General features: G+C 60.5%; 1 protein-coding gene across 1 annotated transcript in view; it reads right to left on the bottom strand.

Moving 5' to 3' along the window:
- The window catches only part of PPARGC1B (PPARG coactivator 1 beta), a 52381-nt gene extending 26330 nt beyond the window's left edge, over nt 1-26051 (bottom strand). Inside the window, exon 1 of the mRNA XM_075509814.1 lies at nt 25904-26051. Coding sequence (XP_075365929.1) covers nt 25904-25987 — 84 coding nt within the window. The 5' untranslated portion in view covers nt 25988-26051. The remainder of the gene's footprint in view (nt 1-25903) is intronic.
- Nucleotides 26052-26505: the final 454 nt, after the last annotated feature.

Genomic DNA, 26505 nt, shown 5'->3' with positions numbered 1-26505 from the left:
CCCAGTGTTACCCCTCTGCCAGGTCCATGGCCGTCATCTGCAGGATGCTTCACCTCCCCGAGCCACAGGTGCCTTTTTGGACCTCGCTGTTGCTCCCATGAAGAGCAGGGACTGTCTGGGCAGCCTGCCCCCCATCGGGAGCACTCCCAGTCCCTTTTGCCAGGGAGGTGGCAGGCAGGGGAGGGAAGAAAGCATCTCTCCTGCCTGCCTGCCTGCCTGCCTGCAGGTTTTGTACTGAAAGGCCCCCCTGCCTCCCCTGCCGCAGAAGACAGCGCGGTGCCCTGCACCGTTCAGTGCTGCCCGCGCTGCCGGCAGCAGTGCACCGTCTTTACACTAATCAGGACGAGGCGGGAGACAGGGAAGGTTCAAGCTGGGGTTAAGAAGGCGCAAGGAGGATCTTCCCACATTAGCCTGACCTCCCAGCGGGTCCAGCCCCGACGCTCTGCTGCCACAGCCATGCTCCAGTGACGCGCCGTGCCCTGCTGGCAGTCAGGGCACCATCGCCAAACCCGGCGCACTGTGATTCTCAATGGACCCTTTCTCCTGCCAGACACCGGCTGCGCTGGCCCTCCTGCCCGGGGGGGCTTTGGGGGAGCCCCCGCTGTGCCCAGCTCCCGCGTGAAAAATGAAGTTTTCAGCTGGAGGCATGAGGCCTGGAAGGATGAAAAACCACTGTGGAAAGGGCAAAACCGCTCGGATCTGTCCACACCCTCCTGCCAGGCCTGTCCAGGTGTGCCCGGATCCATATCCCGGTGGGGGTGGAAGCACCAGCTCTGCCCAGCCCACCTTGCCAGGAGGGCGGGTGCTGCCGGCCACCCCTCGCTGCATCCCCCTGCTGCAGGGGAACAGGCAGCGCTGCCCGCACCAGCTCCTGTCTGCTGCCTTGCATGAGGCCGTGGCACCCCATGGTATGGCCTGCTGCCCGCACCTCACTGCTCCCCATCACCAGGGTCCCCTGCGAGAGCAAGGAGAGGGGGCCCCCCTCCCCTTCTCCTGAATCGGGGGCTCCCTCCTCTCCCCCCTCCATCTAGGCCCATCGGCTGGGCACTGCAGTCTCCCTGATTAAGTTGCTGCTCATTTTCTGCACAGCACCTGGAGGTGTCCTGGCCGGAGGAGATGCGTCACTGCCCGGCGTGGTCACAGCTCTGCCCGCGCTCCCCGGGAAAGCTGGCACGGGGAAAGCGGGGGCACCTCGGCATCGGCAGGCAGGCACGGTGCGGGTGCTGCTGCATCTTGGGCTTGCCAGCCCCAGCACTCCAAAAATGCAGAGAGCCAGCACAGCCGCATCACCCCTTCAGTGACAGAAACCACCTAAAAAAGTGATGGGGAAGGGGGATGCCAAACAGCTGCCCATTTTCCAGGTGGGCATCATCAGTGCTAGGAAATGACTGGTATTAACTGACCAAGAGTATTGATACTATTCCAATTATTGCCGTGGGGAAACTGCGGCACGGGAAGGTGAAACGAGAGCAGGTTACAGCAGGTCCCGTGACCACGGGCTATGTACACGGCTCACAAGGTGGACGGCGGAGGCTGATCCCTGAGCAGCACCTCTGGGGCTGCCGCGCAGGCGCTGCCAGCGCCCGCTGCACTTTCACTAGCACAACCTGTTTGGCCTGGGGATTTCCCAGTGCTACACCAACCGGGACAAGGCTTTGCTGTGCCTGGGCTGGCACCGGAGCCCCGCTGGTGTCCCGGGAAGCAGTGGGTGTCCCAGTCAGGCCACCTGCCCCCGGGGACCTGCGGCTGGGGCTCTGTCCCTGCTTTTTGGCTCTGCAGGGAGCATTTCTGGGACCTGCAGCCTGGGCCCGGCGCTGCCAACCCGGCTGCTCCTCCGAGCTTTCCCGGGTGTTGGGACCGGGCGCTCCTGTCTCCCCCCCGCCGCAAACAACTGACTCACCCGGGAAAGAAACTGCCCTGAGATCTCCAGATAGAAAAATCCCCCCGAGGGCAAAACGCTCCTTCAGGAGCACATGCAAACATGGGCGATCACCTACACGCACAAAGCTTCACACTATTCCAAATTGCCCCCTGCGAGGGACCACACCTTTCCCCTCCCCAAAACCGCAGCCTGACAGGCTCCGGCGGGGCGCGTGGGAGCTGCACGCCCAGGTGGGGTCTGGCCGCTCCCCAAATGGGGTCTGGCTCAGGGCTGGGACCCCTCTTTCCTTCCCCCCAAACCAGTGGGAGTGAAGCCCACAAATGTGATTCCTATGCTTAAATCAGACCCTTTTATCCACTGGGTGTCCTGCACCAGCTCCCTCACAACCCCGCCCTAAGCTTGCCTGCTCCCAAGCCTTGTCCCCCCCTATTTTTGACCCCAGCTAATCCAGAGATCAACCTAAAGCCAGAGATGTCGGGGCAGGCTGGCTTGAAGTCCAGATCTGAAATCTAGCCTGGTGCCCAGGAGCTGATCTGACCCCGCATCCGCCTCCCGGTCGGGAGCATCAGAACCGAGGGTCCCCTCTGGTGCGCGGGAGGCCACCTCTGCCCTGGCAGCACCACGTCCCAGACGCGCCCGAATCCCCGCACAGGGCTCGCAGGGGTTAAGACGCCTGCTTGGTGTGCCACCTTCATACACTTTGAATGGTCCCAGCGCCTGGCAGCGGCTCCACAGTCATGTGAGCAGCTCCAGTTACTGGCCCTGCCACCACCTCTTCGCCTCGCTTTTATCCCGTCCATCTCCCCGCTCCACGGAGGCCATCCGTCTCTCTCGGCTGCCTCGGCTCCCCGTGTCGGGGGCTGCCTGGTGGGACTGCAGCCAGGTGTCCTTGGGCAGAGCCTCCAATGTCACCTTGGAGGGGAGCGCTGCGGCTCCAGCTGGGCAGCGGCAGGGAGGCAGGGCAGCGAGCCCCGCAGCCATGCTCAACACGGCACTGGCAGAACCTTGCCCAGCCCACACACACTGAGCCCACGGGTGAAGCTGGCTTCGCACCCTTCCACTGCTGCCGGAGGGGAACGAGCCACCCCTGCACCTCTGAGCCCCCGGCAAGCGCGAGCACAGCACGCAGCAAGCAAACCCCTCGGCCTCTCCATCCAGCACTCCGCTGCGACTGCGGTTTCCAGCCGTGGGCGAGCGGGTGGAGCCGTGCGTCCCCAGACCCGGATGAGCCGTGCTTGGTTATGCAAACTGCAACAGGAGCTGTTTCAACTAGTTGGACTGCTGCCTGGCAGTCAGGTGCCTTCCTCCTCCTCCTCCCAAAACGGCTGCCAGTCCCCCACGGGCAGCGGCCCAGGCTCCCGCGGGTGCCTCTGTCCCCACGCTGAACACGCTGTGCCTGCCGCCAGCAAGGGGCTTTTCCTCCCTGGGGTGCCCCGGGAGGTGGGGGCAGGCGCGGGGGCTCGCCATCCCCCGGCACGGCACGCTGTTATCCTCCAGCGCAGCTGTGAACCAGCCCCGTCAGCGAGTTTCACAGTCCTTGAGGTGTCCTCAAGTGTCCCTGTACTGCCAGTGCACAGCGTGCACCACGGGCAACCAGAGGAAAGGTTGTCCATGCGCAGCTCATACCAACACGACACCCATCGCACCCAGCTGGGAGCAGGGAGCCAGAGCCGTGCAAGCCCTAGGGTGCAGCAGGGGTGGGGAAGGGGCTGTTTGCCCCATTGCTGGTGAGTTTTGCCCAGCACTGTGGTCCTGCTGGGATTTCCCACCCTGCCTGTATCCTTGGTGGGATGCAGGAACCCAAGCAAACTGCTCCCTGTGACCTGCTGTGATCAAAATTTGGAGGGGTGCGGGGAAAAAAAAGTCAAGGTTCTGTGAGCCACAAAGGAAGCCTCTGGCAGAGCTGCTCACCATGTCTGTCACCGGCTGGCTCAGCCACACTCACGCCTCCTGGCAATGGCTTAGTGTTTGGCTTTGCCTGGAGAAACTCTCCCCAGGCCAGGAGGGGAGAGGAGCCAGCGTGTGGAGAGCATCTGCTCCAAACAGCCTCCCACATGTTGCAAAATGGGGGAAAAACCCTGGATCTGAGCACCAGGCATCCTCATGCAAATCTCATCCTTCCCAAGCTGGTACCAACCTCAGACTCTGGGATGACAGGAAACCTGCAGCTCGGCTCTGTGCAAGGCTCTTCCTCCTTTGCACAACGCTTTGGCCTCTCCTTAAATTTCAACACGGATTGCAGGGAACTTCATATGCCGCCGATTGAGTCAGCGGGTGCCCAGCAGTCCTGGCTCCGGCAGGAAAATGTTCCCTAACCACCCCCGGCTGCTCCCAGCAGCTCCAGCAGCACAGCTGGGGCAGCTGGGCTGCTGCCGTCAGTTTTAGGCACCATATGGATTAGCAGCTCCATGGGGCAATAGTTGATGCAATGCTGAAACGTGGGATGAAGTGGGATTAAGCCAGCTGCCCGCCTGCACCGGGGCTGCGGGGCTCCTGCCATGGATCGTGTCCAACCCAGGGAGTCCAGGTGGGAATGTGGAGAGGGAGAAGTGCTGCAGAGCCAGCCTTTGTACCACTCGTCAGAAAAGGGAGAGGAATCAGCCAGCCACGAACACGGAGAAAAGAGATGCCAGCCCAGCTTCAACAGCGGCAGTGCTGGGAGAGGAGCTGACACCGGGCTGGGGTGGCACAAGAGATGGCTCCATTCCTGCCATCCAACATGTTTCTTTGCTACAAACTTCTGTGCAACAAAATAAGGCCTTTGCCAAACCAAACGGGCCCCGAGCCAGCTCCTTCCAAGGCGCCCTGGGATGCTCCGCTCTACCCATCCCTCGGCAGGTGCCAAGCTCTTGTCGCAGGTGTCAGTTTTTCTGTTTGGGGTGTTTTTCCAGCTGGTGCTGGATGTCCTTGACGAGCTTTTCCACAAAGGTGGCATCAAGCTGGAGGAGCAGGGAAACCTGCCTGCACTGAATAGTAAAACCCGCTGGCAATGCCGTGATGCTTCTCCAGACGCTGCATCTAAATATAGACTCCTCATTTATTACCCTGCCAGCTGCTGGATTTGGTGCGAGAGGAGCCGGGGGGCTGCAGTGACACTCCCCCTCGCCTGTGGCCAGGGATTGCCCATACACATCCAGTGCAGAAGCTCACATTGGCTTAAACAGGACGTAAAGCATAAAATAGACCATAAGCCTTCTCCATGGGTGTCTCCTGAGAAATGGGGCTGGTTTGCTGGTGAAATGCTGTGGGTCCAAATCCCCCACTCTGCATCCCGGAGGGGTTTAGAGATGCACTGGCACGAGCAGGTCCTGCCTGGGTAGGAAGGGATTCCCCCTTCTCCTGGCAAGAGCAGCCACAGTACACAGGCCACCCAGTGAAGGATGCTGCACCAGCCCCCAGGAGCATGGCTTTCCTGTGGCTTCCCCGACGATGAAACACGCAGGCGTGCTTCCTCGCCCAAAACAGCCACAGATGCAGCACTCGACCCCGCTGCACTTACTGTCTCCCTGGGACTATGGGTGAGGGATCGTTTCTGCCAAACACTCAGGTCACACCAGGATTTGTCCCTCTGTTGCACGTCCCAGAGGGAAGGAGACATGCCCCAAAACTTGCTGGGGACCTGCAGCCTCCATGACGCCTTGCCAAGGTTTTCCTGAGAGACCTGGTTCACCAACGGGAAATGCGGTGCTGGGGGGGAAGGCGTCAATGCGCAGGGCACGGTGCAGGGGAGGATGGAGGCCGCATCCTGCATGCCCAAGAGAGCGCAGAATCCCATCAGGCTCAGCTCTGGGACTTGGTGTGAAGTCAGCTGCCACGAGGCTGAGGCACAGGCAGGAGCAAGAGGGGTGAAGCCCGGGATGCCGTAGAACGCTGCTGGCTGCCGCCCACACTCACACCCGGCTGCGAGCTGCCATGCTGCGGCACCATTCCCCTGACAGCTGACCCCGCACTGCCCCGTGCAGCCTCCCCACCCTGGGCCAAGCTGCATGGCCCCTTCGCCTGAGCTCCGCTGGGGAAGCATTCGAGGGGGTGGGACTGGGTGGCACCCCAAAGGTGCTCCTGCTAAAACCCCAGCACTGGCCCCAGCCCACGGCCCCGTCAGATACAGGGCTGGCGTGAGCTGCCTGCAAGCCTCCCGCCTGGGCAGAGCAAGCTCCGGGACCTTTCCCACTGCTGTCCGGTGGGGACATCGGAGCAGGGGCCCCCTGCAAGAGGCAGGAGGGGCAGGGAGCTACGGTTCAGTGGGTGCCATCAAACTCCAGGCTGTGTGCTTGCTCCCTCCATCACTAGATATGAGAAAAATGGGTAAAAAAAGGGATGAACTGCAAGTCAGCCCCTACCCCCGCGCGGCCAGGAAGCCAGGCTGGGCTGAGGCACTGCTGGCTGCTTGCAGCAGCCATCCCCCCTTGCTCTTGGCGCCGAGTCCCATTGAGACGGGGCCAAGCAGGACGGGAACTCCAGGCATCCTGCGTCCTGCCGCCAGTGCTCCCAACTGGCCGGTTCACGCTGGGACACCTGATATCCCCGGATGGCCAGGGCGCCCTGCTGCCAGCGCCGCCGGCCTTGGCCACGGCTCCTGCCCCATGACTGCAGCGCCGGCCAAAGGAAACAGCCCTCCAGCTCCCCAGCCCACCTGGCCTTTCCTCCACTGGCCAAGCAGGAGGCTGGGAAGCGGCGGGAGGGAAGGGGTTAAGCCATTAATCATCCCTGCTGGAGAGCGGCTGGACCCAGGGCCCATGGCACCCACAGGAGCGCCAGTCCTGCACCCCATGCAACCCAGTACTGGGACCACCCAAGGGTCTCACAGAGCGGCAGAGGTCTGCGGGGGGGTGCCTCGGCCTGCTGGCAGCCAGGCCAGCAGCGTACGCTCCTCTGGGTGAATCGGATCACACGGTGGCAGCAGCAAAGGCAGCCATGGCGCCCGCTGTGCCTGTGCCACCGCTCACGTGGGGACCGGGAAGCTGCTGGGCTTGCAGGCACTCCCACTGCACTCCCACCCATCGCACACCCTCCCACTGCACACCCGCCCATCACACACCGCACCGCACACTCACCCATTGCACACCCGCCCAGCGCACGCCCTCCTGCCGTGCTCCCATGCATTGCTGGCACAGGGAGGGTGCGATGCAGGCACCCCGAGCACCCAGGGGCAGGGGCAGAGGTGACTCCCCCTGCTCCTGAGCACCTCAGCCGCTGGCTGGAAGCTGAGCTGGGTGGCTGCAGAAACAGCCCCAGGCCCCCGGACACAAGGGATGCTCACACCCCAGGCTGCCGTCCCCACACGGGACAGACAGGACAAGGCGCGGGCCGCATGCAGGGCAGCTGAAAAAGCTGCCCTCTGACTGACGGGTCCTCGTCCCCCACGGAGTGTCCCCACTGCCGTGGGGGCTGCAGTGAGACTCTTGCTGCCAGTGGCCCACGGGGACCCGCAGCAGCACGGTGCGGAGGGAGCTGGGGCTCTGCAGGCCCACGGGAGCCCCGTGCCCGCAAACATCCCTCAGCCCAGCCCTGGATACAATGGGATGCTCCCAGTCTTGAAATTCCCATTCAGTCCCTGCTTGGGGACCAGAAAGAGGGGACATGTTTTGACCCTTTCCCCCCAGATCTCACCATCTTCCAACCAACCTTCATGTTTTTGGAGCGTGGGGAAGCCTGAAGCAGTCCAACCCTCACCGCATCCCCACGCTCAGGGTGAGCTGGCCAGTCCCATGCTACATTCCTCAGCCAGACCTTACAGATGGCAACAGCCCTTCTTTTGGGGGAATGTCTGGGCTCACGAGGCAGGAGCACATCAGAGATCTCCCCGTGCCTTTGGGGGATCCTCCTCCTTCTCCCCTTGTTCCCTGCTCAGGGACCATCCTATGCACAAAGACTTACAGCAACCCAAAAAAACCCCAAACATGATCTCTGGATGACCTCCTCCTCCCTGTGCTGACATCTGCTGAAGCAGCAGAGAGGGGACACATGGACGCCCTGCTTCTGCCTCCCCCCCCAGAGGCCTTTCCCCTGCTTTCCCCAGGCTCGCGGGGGGCATAAACCCTTGGGCAGCAGCTGGTATTTGGGTAACAGGCCACGGAGCACTGGAGATGCGGAGCCAGGAGCATGCGCTGCTGTTGTCCCGATGGACTGCGGCCGTCTGTCCGTCAGGACAACAGCAGCGCATGCTCCAGCAACTCTCCCATGGCTGCCAGCAAACACCCCCGGGGACGCCCAAGTCCAGATGTGAGGGGTGGCAGATGGGGGAAGAGCTCAGAGGGGAGCAGAGCCTGCCTGCCGGCAGCTCTGCCCTCCCTGCCTGCAGCTCTCCAGGCTGGGGGGGCCTCCTGTGGCATCACTGCTTTTGTCCCCCCCAGGACCACAGCTTATTTTGGATGGTGACATGTGCTGGGTGAGGCTTTGCTGCTGGCCTGCTGGAAGGAGCCCTGTCCCCATCCGTGATGGGATGCTCTGCAACAGGCTCCTTCACCCCGAACAGCTCACGTCCCCTGGCTCTGCCGCTCTCGCTCTCCTCATCCTCCTGCTAACGACAGTGACCCTCTCCCACCTTTCCCCGCAGGCGGATTTTGCTAACGCCCGCCAAGGGATTTGCAGCTATAAAGGGCTCGTTAAGTGCTAACCGTGCCCGGGAGCCGGCTGGCATCCATCTTGGCAGACACCCAGCGCCGTCCCGGAGAAACCGCTGCAAAAATCGCACCCCATGCCTGCTGCCCCCCGGCCCTGGGCAGCCCCTCGCCCCGGCCATTGCCCCTCACCAGGGGCATGGGTCCCGTGGGAGGAAGGCAGTGCCTGGGCAGCGAGCGCAGGGGACATCCAAAGAAGGAAAGGAGTCAGACGGATGGAGGAGCCGGCTGGGCTCCCTGGCCGGCCGGCTGGCCCATACTGTAAAAGGAGTGGGAACAGGGACTGCACAGCTCCAGCTCCAGCGGTTTTAAGATGGCTGTGAAGCTGAGAGGAGGAGGAGGAGGATGACATTAACCCTCCCGGCACTGCGCTGCAGCCAGAAGCACCACGGTGAGAATGAATGGCAGGTTCCCGAGGCTCTGCTTAAAAGCAGATGGACCGGGGTCCCCCCAGCTCCCAACTGATAAAATGCAGCTGGTGATGCCTTCAGGCCTGGCAGCACCGAGTCGGGAGATGCTGCCCTCAGACAGGCCGTGGGAAGGAAGAGGAGGAGGAGGAGGCATGTGGCAGATGCCTGCGGGAGGGAGGTGACCCTCCACGGGTGCAGGACGCTCAGCAGGGCCTCGAAGGCCCCTTGAACATTGCCTTCCTGGGAAGGTGCCCTCCTCTCATGCTGCCCCCAGGAAAGCACCCACCGGGGCCTCAGCAGCACCGGAGGGGCAGGAAAGGGGCATCCATGGGTGCCATCCCTCGGGGCGCCTGCCCGTCGGCATTGCCATCCCTTGCTAGCTGCTCAGCGGGGAGCAGCAGGGCTGAGCAGTTGCTCAGTTTCCCTCCTCTTTTCCCTGTGGACATGCACGTGAATAATCACTTTTTTCCTGCTTAATGTTTTCCTTTTAAAACATCGGGCTTGGCCTTCCCTGTGCTTTTCATCAGAGCTGCAGGAACCCAGGCGCAGTGACTGGAGCAGCAAAGGTATTGGGCACTTAACAGCAACTTCCCTTCTCCAAAATGTTTATTGGTCATTGACGTCAAGTAATTATTGAGAATTATTAATTAAGAAAGCATTTAAGAGCATTGCTTTTGTTGAGGTTTTGTCATTACAATTAGTTTATCGGCCAACAGGAGAAACATCAGCTTTTGCAGTTGCTTGGAGTGCAGCAAAGCGCCTATAATTAATTTCCCTTTCCGCAGCAAGCATTTTGCTTTGACCTACCTTGGGGACCTGCCTTTCTCCAGGTGTGCCAACCACAACAGCTCTGGAAACACCCAGCCAAATGGACCTCAAGAGGCTGTTGGATGGGAACACCATGTCCCCTCTAGCCTCTCAGAGGCAACTACGTGTAGATAGCAGCTCTTTCGGGAAAGCATCCTGGCCAGACGCCCTGATCCCGGGGAGGAAGCTGCAGGGTTAACGGGGTTGAGTCCCGTGGTCTCTCCAGGGCCACCCTGCTATGCTCCCATGCCACCTGCTGCCATGTCCCCAGCTCTCATGGCACCCACCTCTCTGTGCCAGTGCCAGCATCCTGCCGCAGAGCAGCTCACTGCAGGTGAGAGCTCAGGCACGCTGTCATCTGCAGCCACGTGCGACGGGCGATTCGGCATCAGACCCTGTCCCCATGCGTGGGCACCCTGTGATGCTCTGCCTCGAGGGCTGGGCTCGGGATGGGCAGAAGACTGGTGGGGCAGGACAGGAGATGGCTCGTGCAGCCACCTGGGGCAGCTCGGGCAATTGCAGCCTCTGGGAGCTCCCAGCCCTCCTCCTATCAAACCACAGCCCACCTGGCCAGCCCCCCTTCCATAAGGACAGACCCCGCTTCCATAGGGCAGCAGTATGAGCCCACCCAGAAGGGGTCGGCCCTTCTCACTTCACCCTGTGCCTGCCCATGACCAGGAGGGCCACAGCACGGGCAGGTGGCCATGCACCCTGCCGAGGCCCGCACGGGTGCAGACTTTGGAGCACCGGCGCCTCCTCCCTCCCTTGCCTGGGCGACCTGCACGACACAGCTACCACATGGCGGGGCGTCCCACCAGCTGCACTTCGAAGGAGGCTTTCTTTTCATCTCCATCCCATCCTGGGGAAGCTGCTGGCTCCCAGGTGCTTGGCACTGAGAGGCACTGCTTTGGCAGCCCAGTGCTTTCCAAGGGCTCCCCCAAGCCCCTCGTATGTCGGCAGCACCCACCGCAGGCAGCAGCAGGCAGCCGGAGGGGTGAGCTGGGGCTGGGGCGTGCCTGGAGATGGGGACAGCCCCACCAGCACCAAGCACAGAGGGGACCCAAGATTCATGCTTGGAGTGGTCCAGGGCATGAGTTTCAGTGGGTTACTGCTCCCTTATTTCCTGGGTCCTCTGGCCCAAGGGAACATGACCCCATAGCGGGGCTGCATCCTTGTCTCTTACAGCCCACTCTCCTCTTGCCACCTACTCCGCTCAGCCCCGTCCTTTGTACCCTGTCCCCCACAGGAACACAAGCCTGGGAGGCCACCACGCTGCACCAGGCTGTGCCTTTGAGACAATGTGAGCCCCGGGGAGCAGCACAGCAACTCAGTGACCAGGGCACAGGGACAAGGTATGTGTGCCTCTGCCACCCGTCCCAGCCACCTCAGCGCTCCCGCCTGCCCGCTGGCTCGGAGCCTCCCTCCCGGGCGGGCAGGGCAGGATGGGCAGCAGGACACGGTACATGCCGGCAGCACTGGCACAGGGCATGCTCGGCTATGCACGCGCCCAGCACGTGTGATGGGAGCTGGCCCCAGTGGGCAGCATGGGCGCCGTGTGCTGCAGCTCCTGCCTCGCTGGTGCATGCACACGCATGCCCCATGCATGCCTGCTCACGCAGACCTGAGGCTAGCAGCAACGTGGTTGCTCCAGCACCCAAATCCCCAGCCTGTTGAGCACCCAACCTCCAGGCCTGGCTGGAGGGGAGGGGATGGCCGGGAGGCAGGCGAACCCCGTGGGAGGCTGGGCTGCCTCTTAGGATGGGGGCTTGAGCACTGCCCTGTGCTGGGATCCTGCCTCAGCCCAGGCACAGCTGGAACTGCCCGCTCCTGTCTCTGCTGGGGCTACGGCGGTTCTTCCTTCCCTGGGAGAGCCAGGGAGCCAGTGGGTGAGGCTGGGAGGGGTGCTGGGAACCAGGCAGGCTACAGAGCCCGTGCCCCCTGAGTGGCAGGCAGCACAGCTCCAGCCTGCGAGCGGAGAGTTCCTGCAGCCCTTCCGTAGAGCAGGCTGCAGGCGACCGCAGCCCAGGCACCCGCAGCCCTGTACTCCCAGGCCGATGCTGGTGCAGCCCCTCGCAGCCCCGGTGCACGCACGCAGCCCCAGGTGCAGCACCAGGAGGGGCCGGCAGCCCCCGCTCAGCAAGTGGGTCAGCTATATATAAAGAGAGCGGCCCCAGCAGCGCTGGTGCCAGGCACCTTCCTGCCTTGCATCATCGCCACCCTAAAAACCATGGCCTGGAGACGGGGGCTGGCTCAGCCCAGGCTGTGGCAGCCGTGAAACGCTGCCGCGTCGCCAGAGGCACCACTGAATCTGCTCCTTCGTAGCCATCGCCCTGAGGGCTCCCAGCCCTGCGCCCCACTCAGCCAGAGCAGCCGCCACAGAGGCTGGGGGGACCAGGTGGGACCAGCGTCCACTGGACAGATGCTCCCAGGAGGCCACGGCTGCAAGCTGTGTGAGTACTCCGCTGCACAGAGCAGGCCCCCAGGAGGGAGATTTCCACTTCCATTTATTGAAACCAGACGCCCCAGCTCCCAAGCACCCAGGCAACAAGTTCAAAACCTCTCATTAAGGCTGGGCAGACACCTCCTGGGCCCAAGGCGCGCAGGCATACCCGCTCAGCAGCACGCACACACGGGTTTGGCTCACAGGGTCACGGCGAGCAGCCCCAGTGTGGCACATCACTGGGTAAGGACATCGTGCAGGAAGACCAGGCAGCAGGGCAGTTTAGTCCCTGTATCCCCAGTCTGCTGCATCCCAAGGGCAGATGCACTGTAGCGGTTTGTGGGTCCAGTAAATCTGGTGCTGGAGCCCAGGACAGGCATTGTTTGGGGTGCTTTGGGCTGCTGCCCCTCTTCTCAGACTTGCCAGCACCGCGCAGGAGGAGAGGGCTGATATTCATGCTGCACCCCCGCAAGCAGCTGGAAAAGCCCTTTGCAGCCTGCAGGTCTGCAGTTGTCTACAGTTGAACATCATCAGCCTCTCGCCCAGCCCGGAGGGTTGGTTATTAAGGAAAAACACTTTAATGAGGCAGCTCATTAAAGGCAGGAACAGATTAGCCTGGGAATCCGAGGAACTCTGTGACTGCCAAGTTCAAGAATAGGAGAAATAGGCCTTTCCCTGGCAGTGGTAGGAGATGCTACCTCAAAGCAGTGGGCTGAACCCATGAAGCCTCAAAGCCCCTTCAAAGCCCTGCAACCTCCCAGGAGTCTGCATGAGCTCTGAAGATGGAAGATGCCGGGAAGGGAGGACCATAGCTTGAAACCTATGGAAACACCCACTGAAATACAAGTGGAAAATTCTCCATCCCCGATAGTCAAGTTCAGGCACTGCCTTCTCCTCTGATCAAGCAAAATCCGAGCACCAGCGTGGACTTCCAGCAGGGATGCTCCAGGGAGAAAGCCTTTGGCACGACACAGCCCCGCTGGACAGGAGCAACGTGGGAGGAGAGGCAAAGGCAAGCAGAGTTCAGAGTTACAGTCACCAGAGAAAAATTAACCCTGGAAAAAAAATCCCACTCCATTTCCCACTGCAGGGAAAGGTTTGCAGACCATCTCTTTCCACAGCCAAATGAAACACTGGCAAGCAGTGGAAGCATGGGGTGAGTGGGGTACCCCGGGAGGTTGGGGTTACCTCAAAGCCACTTCGGCAGCAGGGAGAAGAATCAGGCCCGTGCAATGGCTATTATGAATGAAGGTGGGAACGGTGCTGCTAAAGATAACTTGGTGAACAGGTACTATTAATAGCAATACTATAGGGCTTTTTTTTTTGTGCTTTCTGCAAGGCTCTCTCTGGGATTGGTAAACACTAATGGACTGGGCCCTGCTACAATGCCAGGAAAGCAACCATGCGTGTGCACTGCTGGAGCCCAGCAGCAGACTGATGCCCTCGAGGAATAAGGACCAGCAGCAAGTGGTCGACTAAGCCAGCCACCCGCCACCACCGCAGCAGACCAGCGCCGGCCGGGCACTCAGACTGAGGATCTTGTGCGGGAGCTGCTGGCGAGGCTGCCGCCGTGCCAGTTTCCATGACGACTTCAGCACTTGGCGCGAGATGGAGATGACGGGATCAGCCAGGAAAGTAACTGAGCGGAGCTGGTGTCCTCCGTCTGCCGCGGCCGGCGGCACAGTCCTGCCAGCCCTGCGCGGCCGGCTGGCACAGGGTGAGGCCCCGGGAGCCTCTGGGCATCTGGGTCCCCCTCGCCTTACAGGGTGTGTGCTGGCTGCCAGTCGCCCCTGTGAAGCGGAGCCTGCCCATCCCATCAGTCCCTCCCCGACCCCTCCAGGAAAGCGCAGTCCAGGTCCTGACCCAGCCCCGTGCTGGCCGGGCACACGCCCAGCACCGGAGCACTCAGCCAGGTTTGTGCCCCCGGCTCTCGCTCCAGCGCTGCATTTCCACTCCTGGTGGGGCTGTCTCCCCGGCGGCACCACCTCCAAGCACACACATCCCTTCACGCCCCAGCTTGTGGTGTCCGGGCCAGCCGGCACAGCGGGCAGCCTGGCAGGGCGGCACCCAGCTCCCCTCTGCAGCTCAAGGAGATGCTGCAGGCTGGGGCCAAGCTGGCACTGGGGCCAGCCAAGCCCAGCAGTACCAGCCTGCACTGGCACAGCCCTGATCCTCACTGGGCCTCGGCCCCCATGGAGGCTTTCCCTGGCTTCCAGGTAATCTAAGATCAAGCGCTCCAGCTCCGTCAGATGCTCAGGGACACCACAGAGCAGTGGGGAACCGAACACCTGCAGCATATGACTCCCCAGCTGGCACGGTCCCCCCAGCCCCAAAAGCCACCGGCGCCCAGCCGAGGAGCGCTCCCCGGGGACCGCATCCCTTGCCAAGCCGCTGCGCGTGGCCGCTGCTTTCCCAGGCTGCTGGCAGGGAGCACACAGGGCCAGGGTAGCGCAGCGGGCAGCTGGGACCCCCAGCACCCCCTCCCACCCGCACGCAGGATCCTGCCGTGCACCCTTTTATTCCAGCAGTGCAATTAGCCTTGCTGACCCCTGAAATCCTCAGCCTCTCTAAGCAGCCATGCATTAAATCCCGGATCCAAGAGTGGAAATAGACTTCGTAAAAGGCTTATGGCCCTATTTATTACATTTTACGCATGACGGAGTCCGACAGCACGGCAATGGCGCTGCAGTCGGCACTGGCTCTGCCTCCAGCACCGAGGCAGACGGACAGACAGACAGTCAGGGTCTGGAGCGGGCAGCAGAGCCTCAGTGGGTGTCTCCTCCTGGCCGGGCTTGGGTTGCCAGCTGAGTGCTCCCTCAGACACAGGCAGGCAGGGATATCGATCTAGATGAAAGCTAACACTGCTCTCGGGGCTGGGTAACCGTATCTGCCGCACATTTGTATTCCTTAGAGCAGGGCAGGAGGGCTGCAGCCATCTGCCGGAGCGGCTCGGGGATCCTGGGGAAGCTGCGAGCCCCCCAGCTGGATCTCCACTGTGCTGCCTCCTCCCATTTCAATGCGCAGCCTTTACCTTCTCTATTTCACCTCCACCTTGCTAGGGCCAAATAACACAGACCTGAGGAGGGCATCACCAAAATGGCTGGGTCCTTCCTTCAGACCCAGGCCACCTCCGCCCAGCAGGGACCGGTGGGGCTGCCATGGGGCGGCGCCGAACCTGCCTGGTCCCTGCCCGTGTGATGGGAGCCAAGGGGGCATCGCACCGGGGTTTGCAAGGCTGTACAAGGGCACGCTGTGAAGCCAGCGTGCATGTGTTCACCGACACCTCCCCGGGGGTCCCACCATTTAGCCAGGTGGCTCCTGCCCTGGCGGGATGGCAGGGGTGGCAGAGGACCCTGCACACCGGGGTGAGCGCTGGCACGAGGCTGCACAGCTCCGAGCTGGGCAGAGGGCACGGTGAGGTGCAGGGATGGGCAGCAGGGAGATGTGGAGGCGTGCAGGGAGACAGAACCGCCGCGTGCAGAGGAAGCAACAAGAAAAGCACAGAGATGAAGGCTCAAATAGCTGAGGGACCCTCTGCTTTCCTGCAGAAAACACAGGGCAGCTCCTGCGCATCTCCATCAGGGCTCGAATCACAAGACAGATCAGGGAGCCCCTGCAGCAGCGCCGGGCCAGGGAGCCGGGCTCTCGCTGTCAGCGCTGCAAAGCAGGGAGGAGCGGAGGGGGCACACAAGGGTGCCCCCTGCATGCGCTCATAAATAGCCAGCTGCAGAGACTCAAGCAGTATGTGTCCCATGCCCCAAGTCCCTGGGACACAGTCACACACAGAAACAAATGGCTGCTCCCTGCTTCCTTGGAAGGGATCCATGGCACCCTCACCGCAGGGCAGACAGAGACGTCAAGAGACAAAAGCAAGAGCCACCCCGTGCACCTCCAAGAAACTCAGTTTCTATCAATACTTGGTGCAACGTGCAAGCCTTGCTGATCCCAGGCGGTACAAGAGAGCCCCACCACACCACATGGGCAAGCTAGTGAGGTGGTCAGACCACTCAGGCAAACCCACCTGTTGTGCCCACTCCAAAGGCAACAAGGGGTCTTGTGTGTATGAAGCAGCAGAAGCAGGTCCATGGCATATGCACAGTGCCTGGACCCTGCTGCCGCCTGCATCTCATGCAAGTGTATGGGCCCCAGTGCCCACAAGGGTGGGGAGTGTACACCCCTGGCAAGGGAAAGTGGCACCTCTGGGGCGTCCCTCAGCGTGGCATTTCAAAGGGTCAGTCCCGCATCTTTCACTAAAGGAGCTCAAAGGACTTTGATGCCTGCGGTGCCCTGTACAGCTAAGGGCAGAAGGACCTTCACCCTTCCTTGCCTTTCCGCCCAACCCCACGTTGCAACGGTGACTCTGCTCCAGCAGCCCTGAATGATCACCCCGAGGTGCCACAGCCCCACGGGGCCCTTTGGCAGGGCAGGACACAGAGGTTTCGCCCCATAGCTCAGCTCTGCTTCTGTGCTTTCGAGCACTGTTCCTTCCTCCAAGGGGAGGCAATGGCATGTTAGCAAACAGCATGTTTGAGCATAAATGGGCTCTGGCCCCAAAAGGCATCAAGACATTTTAAAAAAACCCCTGTAGTCCACATCTCTACAGGTTCCTGCTTCCTGCCAGCCTGCACAGCCTGGTCACTGCCGTGAGCTCCCCGCTGCCCTGGGACGGCTGCAAGCCCGCCCTGCTAATGGCAGGGGAATAACCCCCCCAGGCCTGATTGAACGAGGTTTAAACTCCCCCTAACATCCGTCCACAAAGGTCCCATACACACCAGGGCACTCGCAGGCTAATCCTCCCTCCAGAGCGGCTGCTATATTTAGGTATCTAAATGAGACAGAGTGGCTCTTTCCAAAAAAGTTAGTTTGGGTTACATAAATACAGAGAGAAACTTGAAAGCTGTGGTTCCAGGTCCTTGCACTGCCATAAGCGAGCAGCAGAGATGGGGACAGTCTCCCCCCAATAATCTGCCTTTCATTTATTTTTGACTCAGCTGGATGTGCAGATGGGTTTCCAGCTCCTATGGGCAGATGGGCAGCAGGCAAGCGGTGCAAGCTGGGCAAGTGGACCCTCATGGGCAGCCCCTGGTCACCGCAGGGAGGCAGAGGCCCGGGGGCTGCCGATGCACCGCATCCCGAAGCACTAACACAGGAACGGAGAAGCCATCACTGCAGGCAGGCCAGGCAGCACGACCTAAAGCATGGGCAGGAGGAGTCAACAGAAGTAAATAAACCAAGCAGCTCCAGCCCTCCCCATCCATGCCTCTCCTAACAGTCCCCCCGCGACTTCCTTCCTCCTGCATCCACTTCCACATCCTGAAGCCTCTGGTCCCATAAGGAGAGGAGATGCATGCGCACGAGCGTGTCCCGCACGCCTACCGCTGCCCACCCCAAGCCCCAGGGCTGCAGGGCAGGGGCTGCCCCGGCTCCCCAGCTCAGCTGCCAGCGCGAGCTGCTGGGGAGGGTTGGTTGTTGGTCGTCAGCAAAGTAGCATCCCCACCAGAGCTGGGTGACAACATGCACCATGAGGGTTTCTGGGGACACGTACCACGTGCTTTCATTTTAAAAATATATATAAATAGACATACTTATTCCTTCCTAGAAGGACATGGTCACAAGAAAAAAAAAAAGCAGCTCAAATACCATCCAACCTTTCAGCCTGAGAAAACCACACAGTTCTCATAAGCTTGAGTGCTGTTACCTGGGAAATGGGTTTTAGCACCCAAAACCCACATGCGCCAGTCTCCTGGTGGGGCCCACACAGAAACTTCCTTTTTAAGAAAAACATTTGCAATTTTTTCTTTTCATTATTAGCACAGTTCAGTCGTGACTATCTGTGTGCAAGCTTGCTTGCAAGGAGAAACGATGCTGGTTGGTTTAAATCTCCAGCTCCAGCTATGCAGAGCTCTGGGGTTTATGCTGTTCAAGGGAAAGTTTAAAAATCCTCCCTTCATTAAGATGCTGGAAGGTGGTTCTGAGCTGCACACACCTCACACAGGCAGGGCTGCAGGCCCCAGAGCAGAGGGGGAAAGGAAAGCAGCTAAGCAGCCACGGTTTAAAGGGAGCCGACAGGAATGCAAAGTTTGATTAGCTTGAAGCCAAGGGCCATGGAAGTTGCAAACATTTGCACCAAGGCTGTGCAAGTCCCAGGAAATCAGGAGAGAGGGACTTGAGCTGGAATAAAGTTCAGCCCCGCCGTGCTGGGTGCCAGGCGAGCAACCTCTGTGTGGCAGGAAAGGACACCGCCGGCTCGCCTGGCACAAACCACGGCACAGCCCCCGGTGCCCTGCCCTGCCCTCCGCCAGTGCTCACTGCGAGCAGGCAGAGCCCCAATCCTCCCAGCACACGGGCAGCGGCTCTCCCCTCTGCTCCGAGCCCGGGGAGCGCACGCTCTGCCTGGGCAATGTGCAAGGAGCCAAAGGACCGCGGCCGCCCCAGCCCTGTGCCCACCGGCGCTGGCACGCGATGCTCGCAGAAGGGCTGGCCCCTGCAGGGTAAAGAGAAGCCAGAGCCTGCCCCTGCTTTGGCCTTCAAGGGGAGCTGCGCAACTGCGATGTTTTACACCTCCAACTCCTTGCTGTTATGCAAGCACGTGTACAACCATCACCCCAGCTGCCATCAGCGCTGCTCTTTGCTCTAACCCAGCCTGGCTGCTGCAGGGCTGGCTGGAGCTCAGCCTCAACAGTCTCGTGTGCATGCAAAGGGTCACGGCAGTGTCCCACTGGGATGTTTCCTGAAACACCCCACAGCTACATTTGCACTTTCTTCATTAAAAAAAAAAAATGTAACTCGCTCCTACCTAGGCACTTTGGCTAAAAACGAAGCAAGAAAGGGCTCAGCAAGAAGGCTGCCGAGGCTGGGGGACAGCGACCACGCTGCCTGCTGCCGGCAGCAGCTCCCCTGCACCCCAGCTCTGTGCACGGAGGGAGAGCTGGGGCTGCTCCAGCCGTGGGTCCCCTCGTGGCAGGACAACCAGGTCCCCAGCTGTCACTTGCAGGCGGCGAAACCTGCAGTCCCCCGTCATCCGGGCAGGAGGGAGAAGAAGAAACATGATTAGAGGCAGCTGGGCTTCCTTCCGTCCGCAAGGCACAGCTGGCCGCCCCAGCACGCTGCTCCGGCTGCAGCACAGCCCCAGCTCAGCCCCCTGCCTGTGCCGGGATGCTCTGCCCTCTCCCCTCCATCTCCCCCCGCCACAGGATTTCCTTGCTCTTGATGTGCACAAAAATTAGGAAATGAGGGTTCCTTGGGGACTAGGTGGGGAAGGCAGCTTTTTGCGGGGGAAAGGATGACACCTCCCACAGCCCTCGCCTGCCGCCCCATATGCCAGGGTCGAACGGGGTCCTGCAGCCTCCCCAAAGGCCAGGGAAGCAGAAGCGACAGCAGCGATGAACTTGCTGCAAACTGAAACAGGAACTGAGGAGCCTGACCAGTGGTGCTGGCTCAGCAGAAGGGGCCGTTTCGGTCAGCGTGCTCCCTGCCGCTGCAGGCAGCGACCGCAGGGCGCAGAAGCGGCACAGAGGAAGAATTTAGAAAATGCATCTCAGTAAAGATACGCTGCCCTGCAACCATAGTTGCTGCAAGAGCTGGAGGCACTCGTTTTATCCTCCACCACCTCAGCACAAAAACATCCATATAAAGCATGTACCGCTCTGTCCCAGGGGAGGGGAGAAGTGTCACCTCAGCCCTCCCGGCACACCGGGGTCTCTCCTGCTTCAGCCCCCATCACACGGGCTCCCCCTCGCCAAGGGCAGAGGCCTCCTGCTCCCAGCTGCGAGGGCAAACGCCTGCCTGTTCGCCTGGGTGGGCAGGGTGCCGCGGGAAGGGTGGGTACACGCAGGCAGATATAAAAAGCTCCTGCAATACTTCAGCAGGACCCTCATCGTGCTCCCCCGACGAAGCTCCCGGTACACAGGGGGGCACTGGGGAGGCACCCGGCACCCAGTGCCTGCCACCTTTGCCTCCAGACAGCAGGGATGCAAGATAAGCGAAGTATTTTCCCTAAGCCCCACATTGCTGCCCGGGAGCCAGCAGTGATCAAAGGTTAGCCTGGCTACTGGATGGGGCCGTCCCGAAGAGCCCCCAGGGCTGCCACAGTCCCCACACCCCCCACCAGCAGATACCAGACTTGCTGCATGGGGAACCCCTCCCCAGGGGGCTTCCAGCTCTTACAGGGCCAAAGGAGATTTCCAGCTTTTATTTTTCCCTGTCTTAATTCTGAAGTGAACGGGTTTAACGTAGCAATTTGCAGCAGCCCAACCCTGGCTGTTGCCTCTGCCTGGGGAGGTGCAGCAAGACGGAGCAGGGTAAGGACAGGGCTGATGAGACTCTGAGCGCAGCCAGATCTGTGCAAAGTCCTTCGGCATTTCTTGGAAGTTCCCATTATAAAAAACAATAAATAAATAAATAATAATTCGTGAGCCAGAGCTCAGGAAAAGTGCTGAAAAGCAGAACAGCCGAGCGATAAGGGAAGGGAAACACATTGGCTGGACCATCACCCCGTGCCTACAGCACGGCTGCCCCTGCAAGTAGGTCACTACCTCACCTGACCACCTGCCCCATTAACTTCAACCTTTAGTCTTTGGCTCGTTACTACAAGCAGAGGCAGCTTAAAACAGTCTCGGTTCCAGGCGCTTGCAAGAGGGTAGTTTGCCAGGCAGCAGGCAGATGGTGGGAACCTGCCCTTCCTGGCACAGCATGCAGGCAGGGGAGCCGGCTGCCCACTCTTGGGGTGCAGGCAAGGGGCTGCCCCAGCCCGTGCCCCCCAGGGAGGAGGAGTGCCGCGTGGCGGTCGGCCCGGCATGGCCACACTGGCAGCGGCGGCTCCGGCGCGTACAAAGTTCCCCCTCTGCTAAATCACTTCAGGCTGCCAAGCAGTCACGAGAAATATAAGCCCGCGCGGGGTTGCCATGGAGCAGGGCTCGACCGCGGGAGCCCGAAGCCGATTCCTCCGGTAAACGCGTTTGCCGACCGAGGCCCTGGCAGCACCTCGTGGCCCCGGCTCCTCTCTCCCCAGCTTCTCGGTGGCGGCGAGTGAGCACAACATGCGTGGTCCCAGCAGAGCCTTATCTCTGGGGACAGCCCTTCCCTTCCCTTCCCCGGCAGAGCCAGGGCCCCCTCCGTGCCGGAGAGCCCCAGGGGGTGCTCGAGCTCAGAGTGCCCTGCAGGGACGGTGCCCCTCGCCCTGGTGACGCCATCTCCCCAAGGCCATGGGCAGGCAGAAGAAGCGGTGGCTTCGGTGCTGTTTGCCCCACAGGTACTGGGCAGCGAAGGCACAGACTGTCCCTGCACAATGCCTCTGCCCCAGCTGAATGGCCGGGGGGCCGGGGGCACGTGCCAGCCAGGGGGAAGCGTGCCCTTGCCAGCACTCTGCCCACTGGCAGTGCAGACACGGGCCTCCCACAAGCCAGCCCCCAGCCCCGCCAAAGGGGATTTCAGAGCCTGGGGGGCTCCTGCATCTCGGGAGCGGCAGGCAGCAGTGGCCAGCAACACAGCAAACCGCCTGCCAGGAGCCAGCCCGCGGCGTCCCTGTCCCCAGCCCCGCGCTGGCCACCATGGGACCTATTCCTCAAAGCCAGGAAAGGGTCTGGGGCAGGAAGGGCATCCCCCGGGCATTTTTCATTGGACAACCAACAGCGCTGAAGTGCCAGAGCAAGTGGAGTTTATAACTACAAAGAGGCTTTTGACATTGGAAAGGTTAACGTGAGAGAGAGATCGGTCTCCCTCACAAAGCTCCCTTTGCTGGAGGCACCAGGTTGAGACCTTGATTATTCACCTGTTGGAGAGGTGCCTTTCCATTACGGCATGAGACCGGGGCAGGGATGTGCAGGCTGGAGGGAGGAAAGCCCACGGCATGGGGCAGCCCTGGGGCCCTGCCAGGGTGGGCAGCACCGGGGGATCCAGTCAAAAGCAGGGGGTGAAGGCAGGCGGGTGTGCGGGGAGGCTCTCCGAGGGGCCAGATTTCAGGCCAGCCCTCCTTTCCCCCGCCGCTGCTCCCTCCCGCCGCTCCCAGCGGCTGCTCCCTCCTGGCTCCGAGCGGCAGGCTCAGCAGCACGCCACGCTCGCCATCTCCCGCAGCCACTGCTGCGGCGCGGGCGGCTGCCGGCATCCCCAGCAACAGCCACCCCCGGCTTTGCAAACGTACTGGCGTGGCCTCTGCTAACTGCCACCGTCCGTAACAGCCACCGTGCCACAGCCACCTTGCAGTGCTTTCCCGGGAGAGCGAGGGAGGTCTCCAGCCCCAGCAATGCAGCGGCCCTTCGACCCAAGCTGCAGCAATGCAGCCAGGCTGGAGATACACTTTCACAGGCCCTTGGGCTGTTTCAGTCATCCAGACCACCCTCCCCAAAAATCTTTGAGAGAAAAGACGCAGAAAAAGCAGAATATGGGTCTGCTCGGTAAGGACTATCAGAAATTAGGGATGTGTCTCCACTTCATCATTAGCAGCAACAATCCACCCAATAGACTGCTTTTCCACCGAGGGCTTCACTGCGCCTCCTGCACTCATCAATGGATTAAGCTGCTAGCAGGAGGCTGAGAAGTTAAGGAGGGAATATTGTATTTCAGTTCATGTGATCTTTAAGCATCTCTCTGAGAAGCAGCCTGTTTTTTTGATTTTGTTCCCCCTGCTGCACTTTGTTTGGGGTTTTTAAACAAATCGAAGCCGTAAGAGTCAAACTGCTCCTGCCTCTTGCACGGATGCTGAGAGTGGCTGGCCGCTCCACGGTGCTCTCAGCAGAGCTGCCTGGCTGGCACTTTCCAGTGCCTGGTGCCAGCAGACGAACCAGCTACAACCAGCTTCATACCTCTGAGCAGCAAAGAGTTGCACAAAGTGGATTAAGTGGGCCCAGAAATGACATGTTTTGAGTCGCAGCAAAACAAAGTAACTTTTTTTGTTGTTAAAAAGGGAAAAGGAGTTGGCAGGAGACAGGCAGATATCAAGTGAAAAACCCTGATTTTCTTTCTGTAGCAATGCAGGTACCATGTGAATCATCGCTGTCCTCGATATGTAAATAGAGGTTAGCAGGCATCCTCATAGAGGATGTAAGTAGAGGTTAGCAGGCAAGCCCATATAATTAAGGGACTGATGCAAATATCCATGTCAAACCTTCACTGTGCATCTCCCCGAGAGCCCTCCTGAGGATTCCTCCCCTGGAGAGGAATAGATTGCCTGGCACCTGCATGCACCCAACTGCGCCTTTCTCGAAACCTACTGCAAAAGCAAGGACTGGGGAGGAGCACGGGGGAGAGAGGAGGAGAGTCAGAGTTCCTCAAGATTTCCACAAAGGAAATGGCTAATATTCATGATCTCATGGCCTCCTGACATTGTAGCCACTCAGGATAATCTGATCTTGTGCTGGAGCACTGGGGTCTTTGCGGAAACAGCTTTCAGGCTTCATTGAGAAGTCAGCAACCGAGTTGTAAGCAGAGGCTCGTACAGTAGTAATGGGGAGAGACGTCAGCGGCCAGCCCGGGACTGCCTCCTGCTCTGAGTTATAAAGCAGGCATGTGACAGCAGCCAGGGCTGGAGCCTTCCCTGCAGTTTCATCAGAGGTTAAGGTACAAGCACAACACACGCTTACAACTTCAGGCGTTTCTTAAGCAAATGCATGCAAAGCATAGCTGGGGGGAGCTTTTTTCCCCCCTTTTTTTCTTTTCTTTTTACCCCAGCCTTTAACCCCTCTGCGCACGTGGGGACAGAGAGGAAATGCAATTATCAAAAGCAGGCGCCGGGCGGGAGAGCAAACACAGGCTGCACACTGCTGCTGAGGGAAGCTGCAGCGGGCTGCAAAGATCCCTGTGCTGCTCTACATGTTATTCACCCCGCAGACATCAGACTAGCACTAACTCTGTGCACGTACCTACACTGCTCCCTCCGATGTAGCTCATGTATGTATGGGAGAGGGAGAGAAAAAGAGGGGAAAGGCACAGCAAACTGTCTTTTAGGAGATGCCATAAAAATGGTCTTATTTCATCACAGGCCATTTCACAGTCCCAAATTTTGCAGGGGATGTTCACAACATGGTGGTTTTGCACCAGAGAAGGATGACAATTTGCAAGATTTTTTTTTCCCCTTAGCAGTCCCTTTTTGGAATAAGATTCCTAAATTGGCACATCAAATGCTGACCAAAAGGCAAAAAAGAAACAAGCTTTCAGATGCATGCTGCAATCACACGAGCTTTTCATTTCATGTTAAGCACGCGGAGAACAGGCAGGTTATTGCAGGGAAGTGCAGCCAGGAACTTTCACCTGCCCAGGGCTCAATGGGGCTGGTGGGAGCTGCAGCCTTTCTGCCGTACTTCCTAGGGATGGCATCCCACACAACCAGCCTCCTCTTCCCTAGACAACGGTTCCCTCAGCAATAATAAATCCATCCAAATCAGAAAACGCAAACCGCTTACAAAATCTTCTCGGCCCATTTCTCACCCTTTCTGACCCTTCTGCTGTAATCAACCTGTCAGCAGCTCTTGGTTAACAACCGAAGCTGCTCTGCCCCCAGCAAGCTGCCCAGGTCCCATGCCAAGCCGGAGCACCCTGGAGCCGGTGCGTGCGAGGAGAGGCGCTGGAACTACATCAATCTAGCCGGTGGCAAGACCTGCCTGGTTCTGGCACATGCACCAGGGGCAAATCTGATTTACCATGTCTTGAGACCTTATTTGTTTTGAACCCAAACAGCAGGATTAGTCCCCATCCCGTTCCCCACACACATGCTCCTGCTGTTTGCAATCCCGGAGCTAAACTGGTGAGAGAGCAAGGGTTGGGATGAATGTGCTAGCTGCACAATCGAAGCTATTTTGTAATCTGTGGTTACGAAAGTGAAGGGCTGGAGGGATGATATGTAACTACAGAAAACTCTTCCCACTTGCACCAGCCTCATCCATCCGACTGCGAAATGCACGGTTGTGCTCCAGATCAGTCACGGCTCTTGCTACTGCCCGGCTTATTGTATAGCGCCTCTCTTCCACCCCCCAAAATGGAAAAGCATGCAAGCCCTATAGCCAGCACGGCTCGCTCTCGTGATCGTGCGGGAGCTGCCAAGGAGCCTTAATCTGATTTTAATACCCAGCTCCATCCAAAAGGGAGCCCATCCAGATTTTGGAGCCGCTGACTCGCAGCACCGAGACCCCCTCTCCCTGCCAACCCCCCACCCTTGCCCAAACCTCCATCCCCCAAGATCCCAGCCCGTATGCGTGTAACTGACGCTCGGCATGACTCATCCCACAGCCCGGCTCTTATCAGCCCCCACCGCGCAGCCCCCTGCGGAGCCCCCCCCGCCGCCCTGCACCGCGGCGTCCCCCTCCCCACCTTCGCAGCGGGGGGGGTGCCGCAAAGGGGGGGGTGCCAAACCCATCAACCCATCAACTTCTCCCCCCCCAATTCCCCGCAGAAAGGGTGGGGGTGGGAGTCCACGTGCGAGTGGTGCTGAAAGCGCCGGCGGGGCTGCGGGGTTGCTGCCGCGCCGGGGCCGCCCCGAAGCCACGGGGAGGGGCGCGGAGAGAGCGGCGGGGGCGGCAGGGTTCCGCGCGTCCCCCCTTCCCGCGTTTCCCCCTCTGCGCATCCCTGGAGCAAACGGGACCCCCGCAGATCCTCCGGGCACCTGGGGGAAGAGCGCCGGAGGGGGTGCAGGGACTGCCTCTTCCCGCAGGTGCCCCGGGAAGGGGGGGGGGTGGTGTCTGCCGGCTTCTCCCCCCCCCCCAGTTGCACCGCGCTGGGGAGCCGGGCAGCAGAGCCCCTCCACCGCCCTCCCTACCTGGCTGCCAGCGAGGTAACTGAAGACGAAGGAGGAAAGATCCTCGTCGAGCAGAGAGCTGCAATCCGGCCCCGGCTCCGCCATCTTCCACCTCCGGCTGGGGCTGAGGCGGCACCGAGCATGCAGCAGGCGCGGCGGCGGCGGCGGGGAGCCGGGCGGCCGGCGGGGCGGAGCCGCCCGCAGCCCCCGCCCGCCGGCTGCGGGAGCCGGGGAGGGCGGCGGGGCGGGGGGTGGAAGGGAGCAGGGCAGCGGGGGACGCCCGCAGTGGCAGAGTGCCCCGTGGGGCTTGCAGCCACGCGTGGGGCACAAGCAGCTTCCCGCGGGACGCGTGCCCACTCGAGGTACCCGTTTTAACCATCGCTGCGCACACCTTAAAAGTGCCAGCCCTTAAAAGCGGGGGCACCCCGCATCTGCACAGTCCCTAGATCACGACAGTCCCTAGGTCACCCCGAGCTGAGATATATAAACCCTGAGCGCAGCACGTCGGGCTGAGGGTCACATCCAGGCCCAGTGGGGGTTCACCCACAGTTGCAGAGTGCCTCAGGGGGCTTGCGGACACGTATGGGGCACAAGCACCTTCCCGCGGGACATGCGCACACCCA

The sequence above is a fragment of the Mycteria americana genome, chromosome 8, assembly GCF_035582795.1.
Source record: "Mycteria americana isolate JAX WOST 10 ecotype Jacksonville Zoo and Gardens chromosome 8, USCA_MyAme_1.0, whole genome shotgun sequence".
Taxonomy (NCBI): domain Eukaryota; kingdom Metazoa; phylum Chordata; class Aves; order Ciconiiformes; family Ciconiidae; genus Mycteria; species Mycteria americana.
This window is presented reverse-complemented; position numbering and strand designations above follow the sequence as displayed.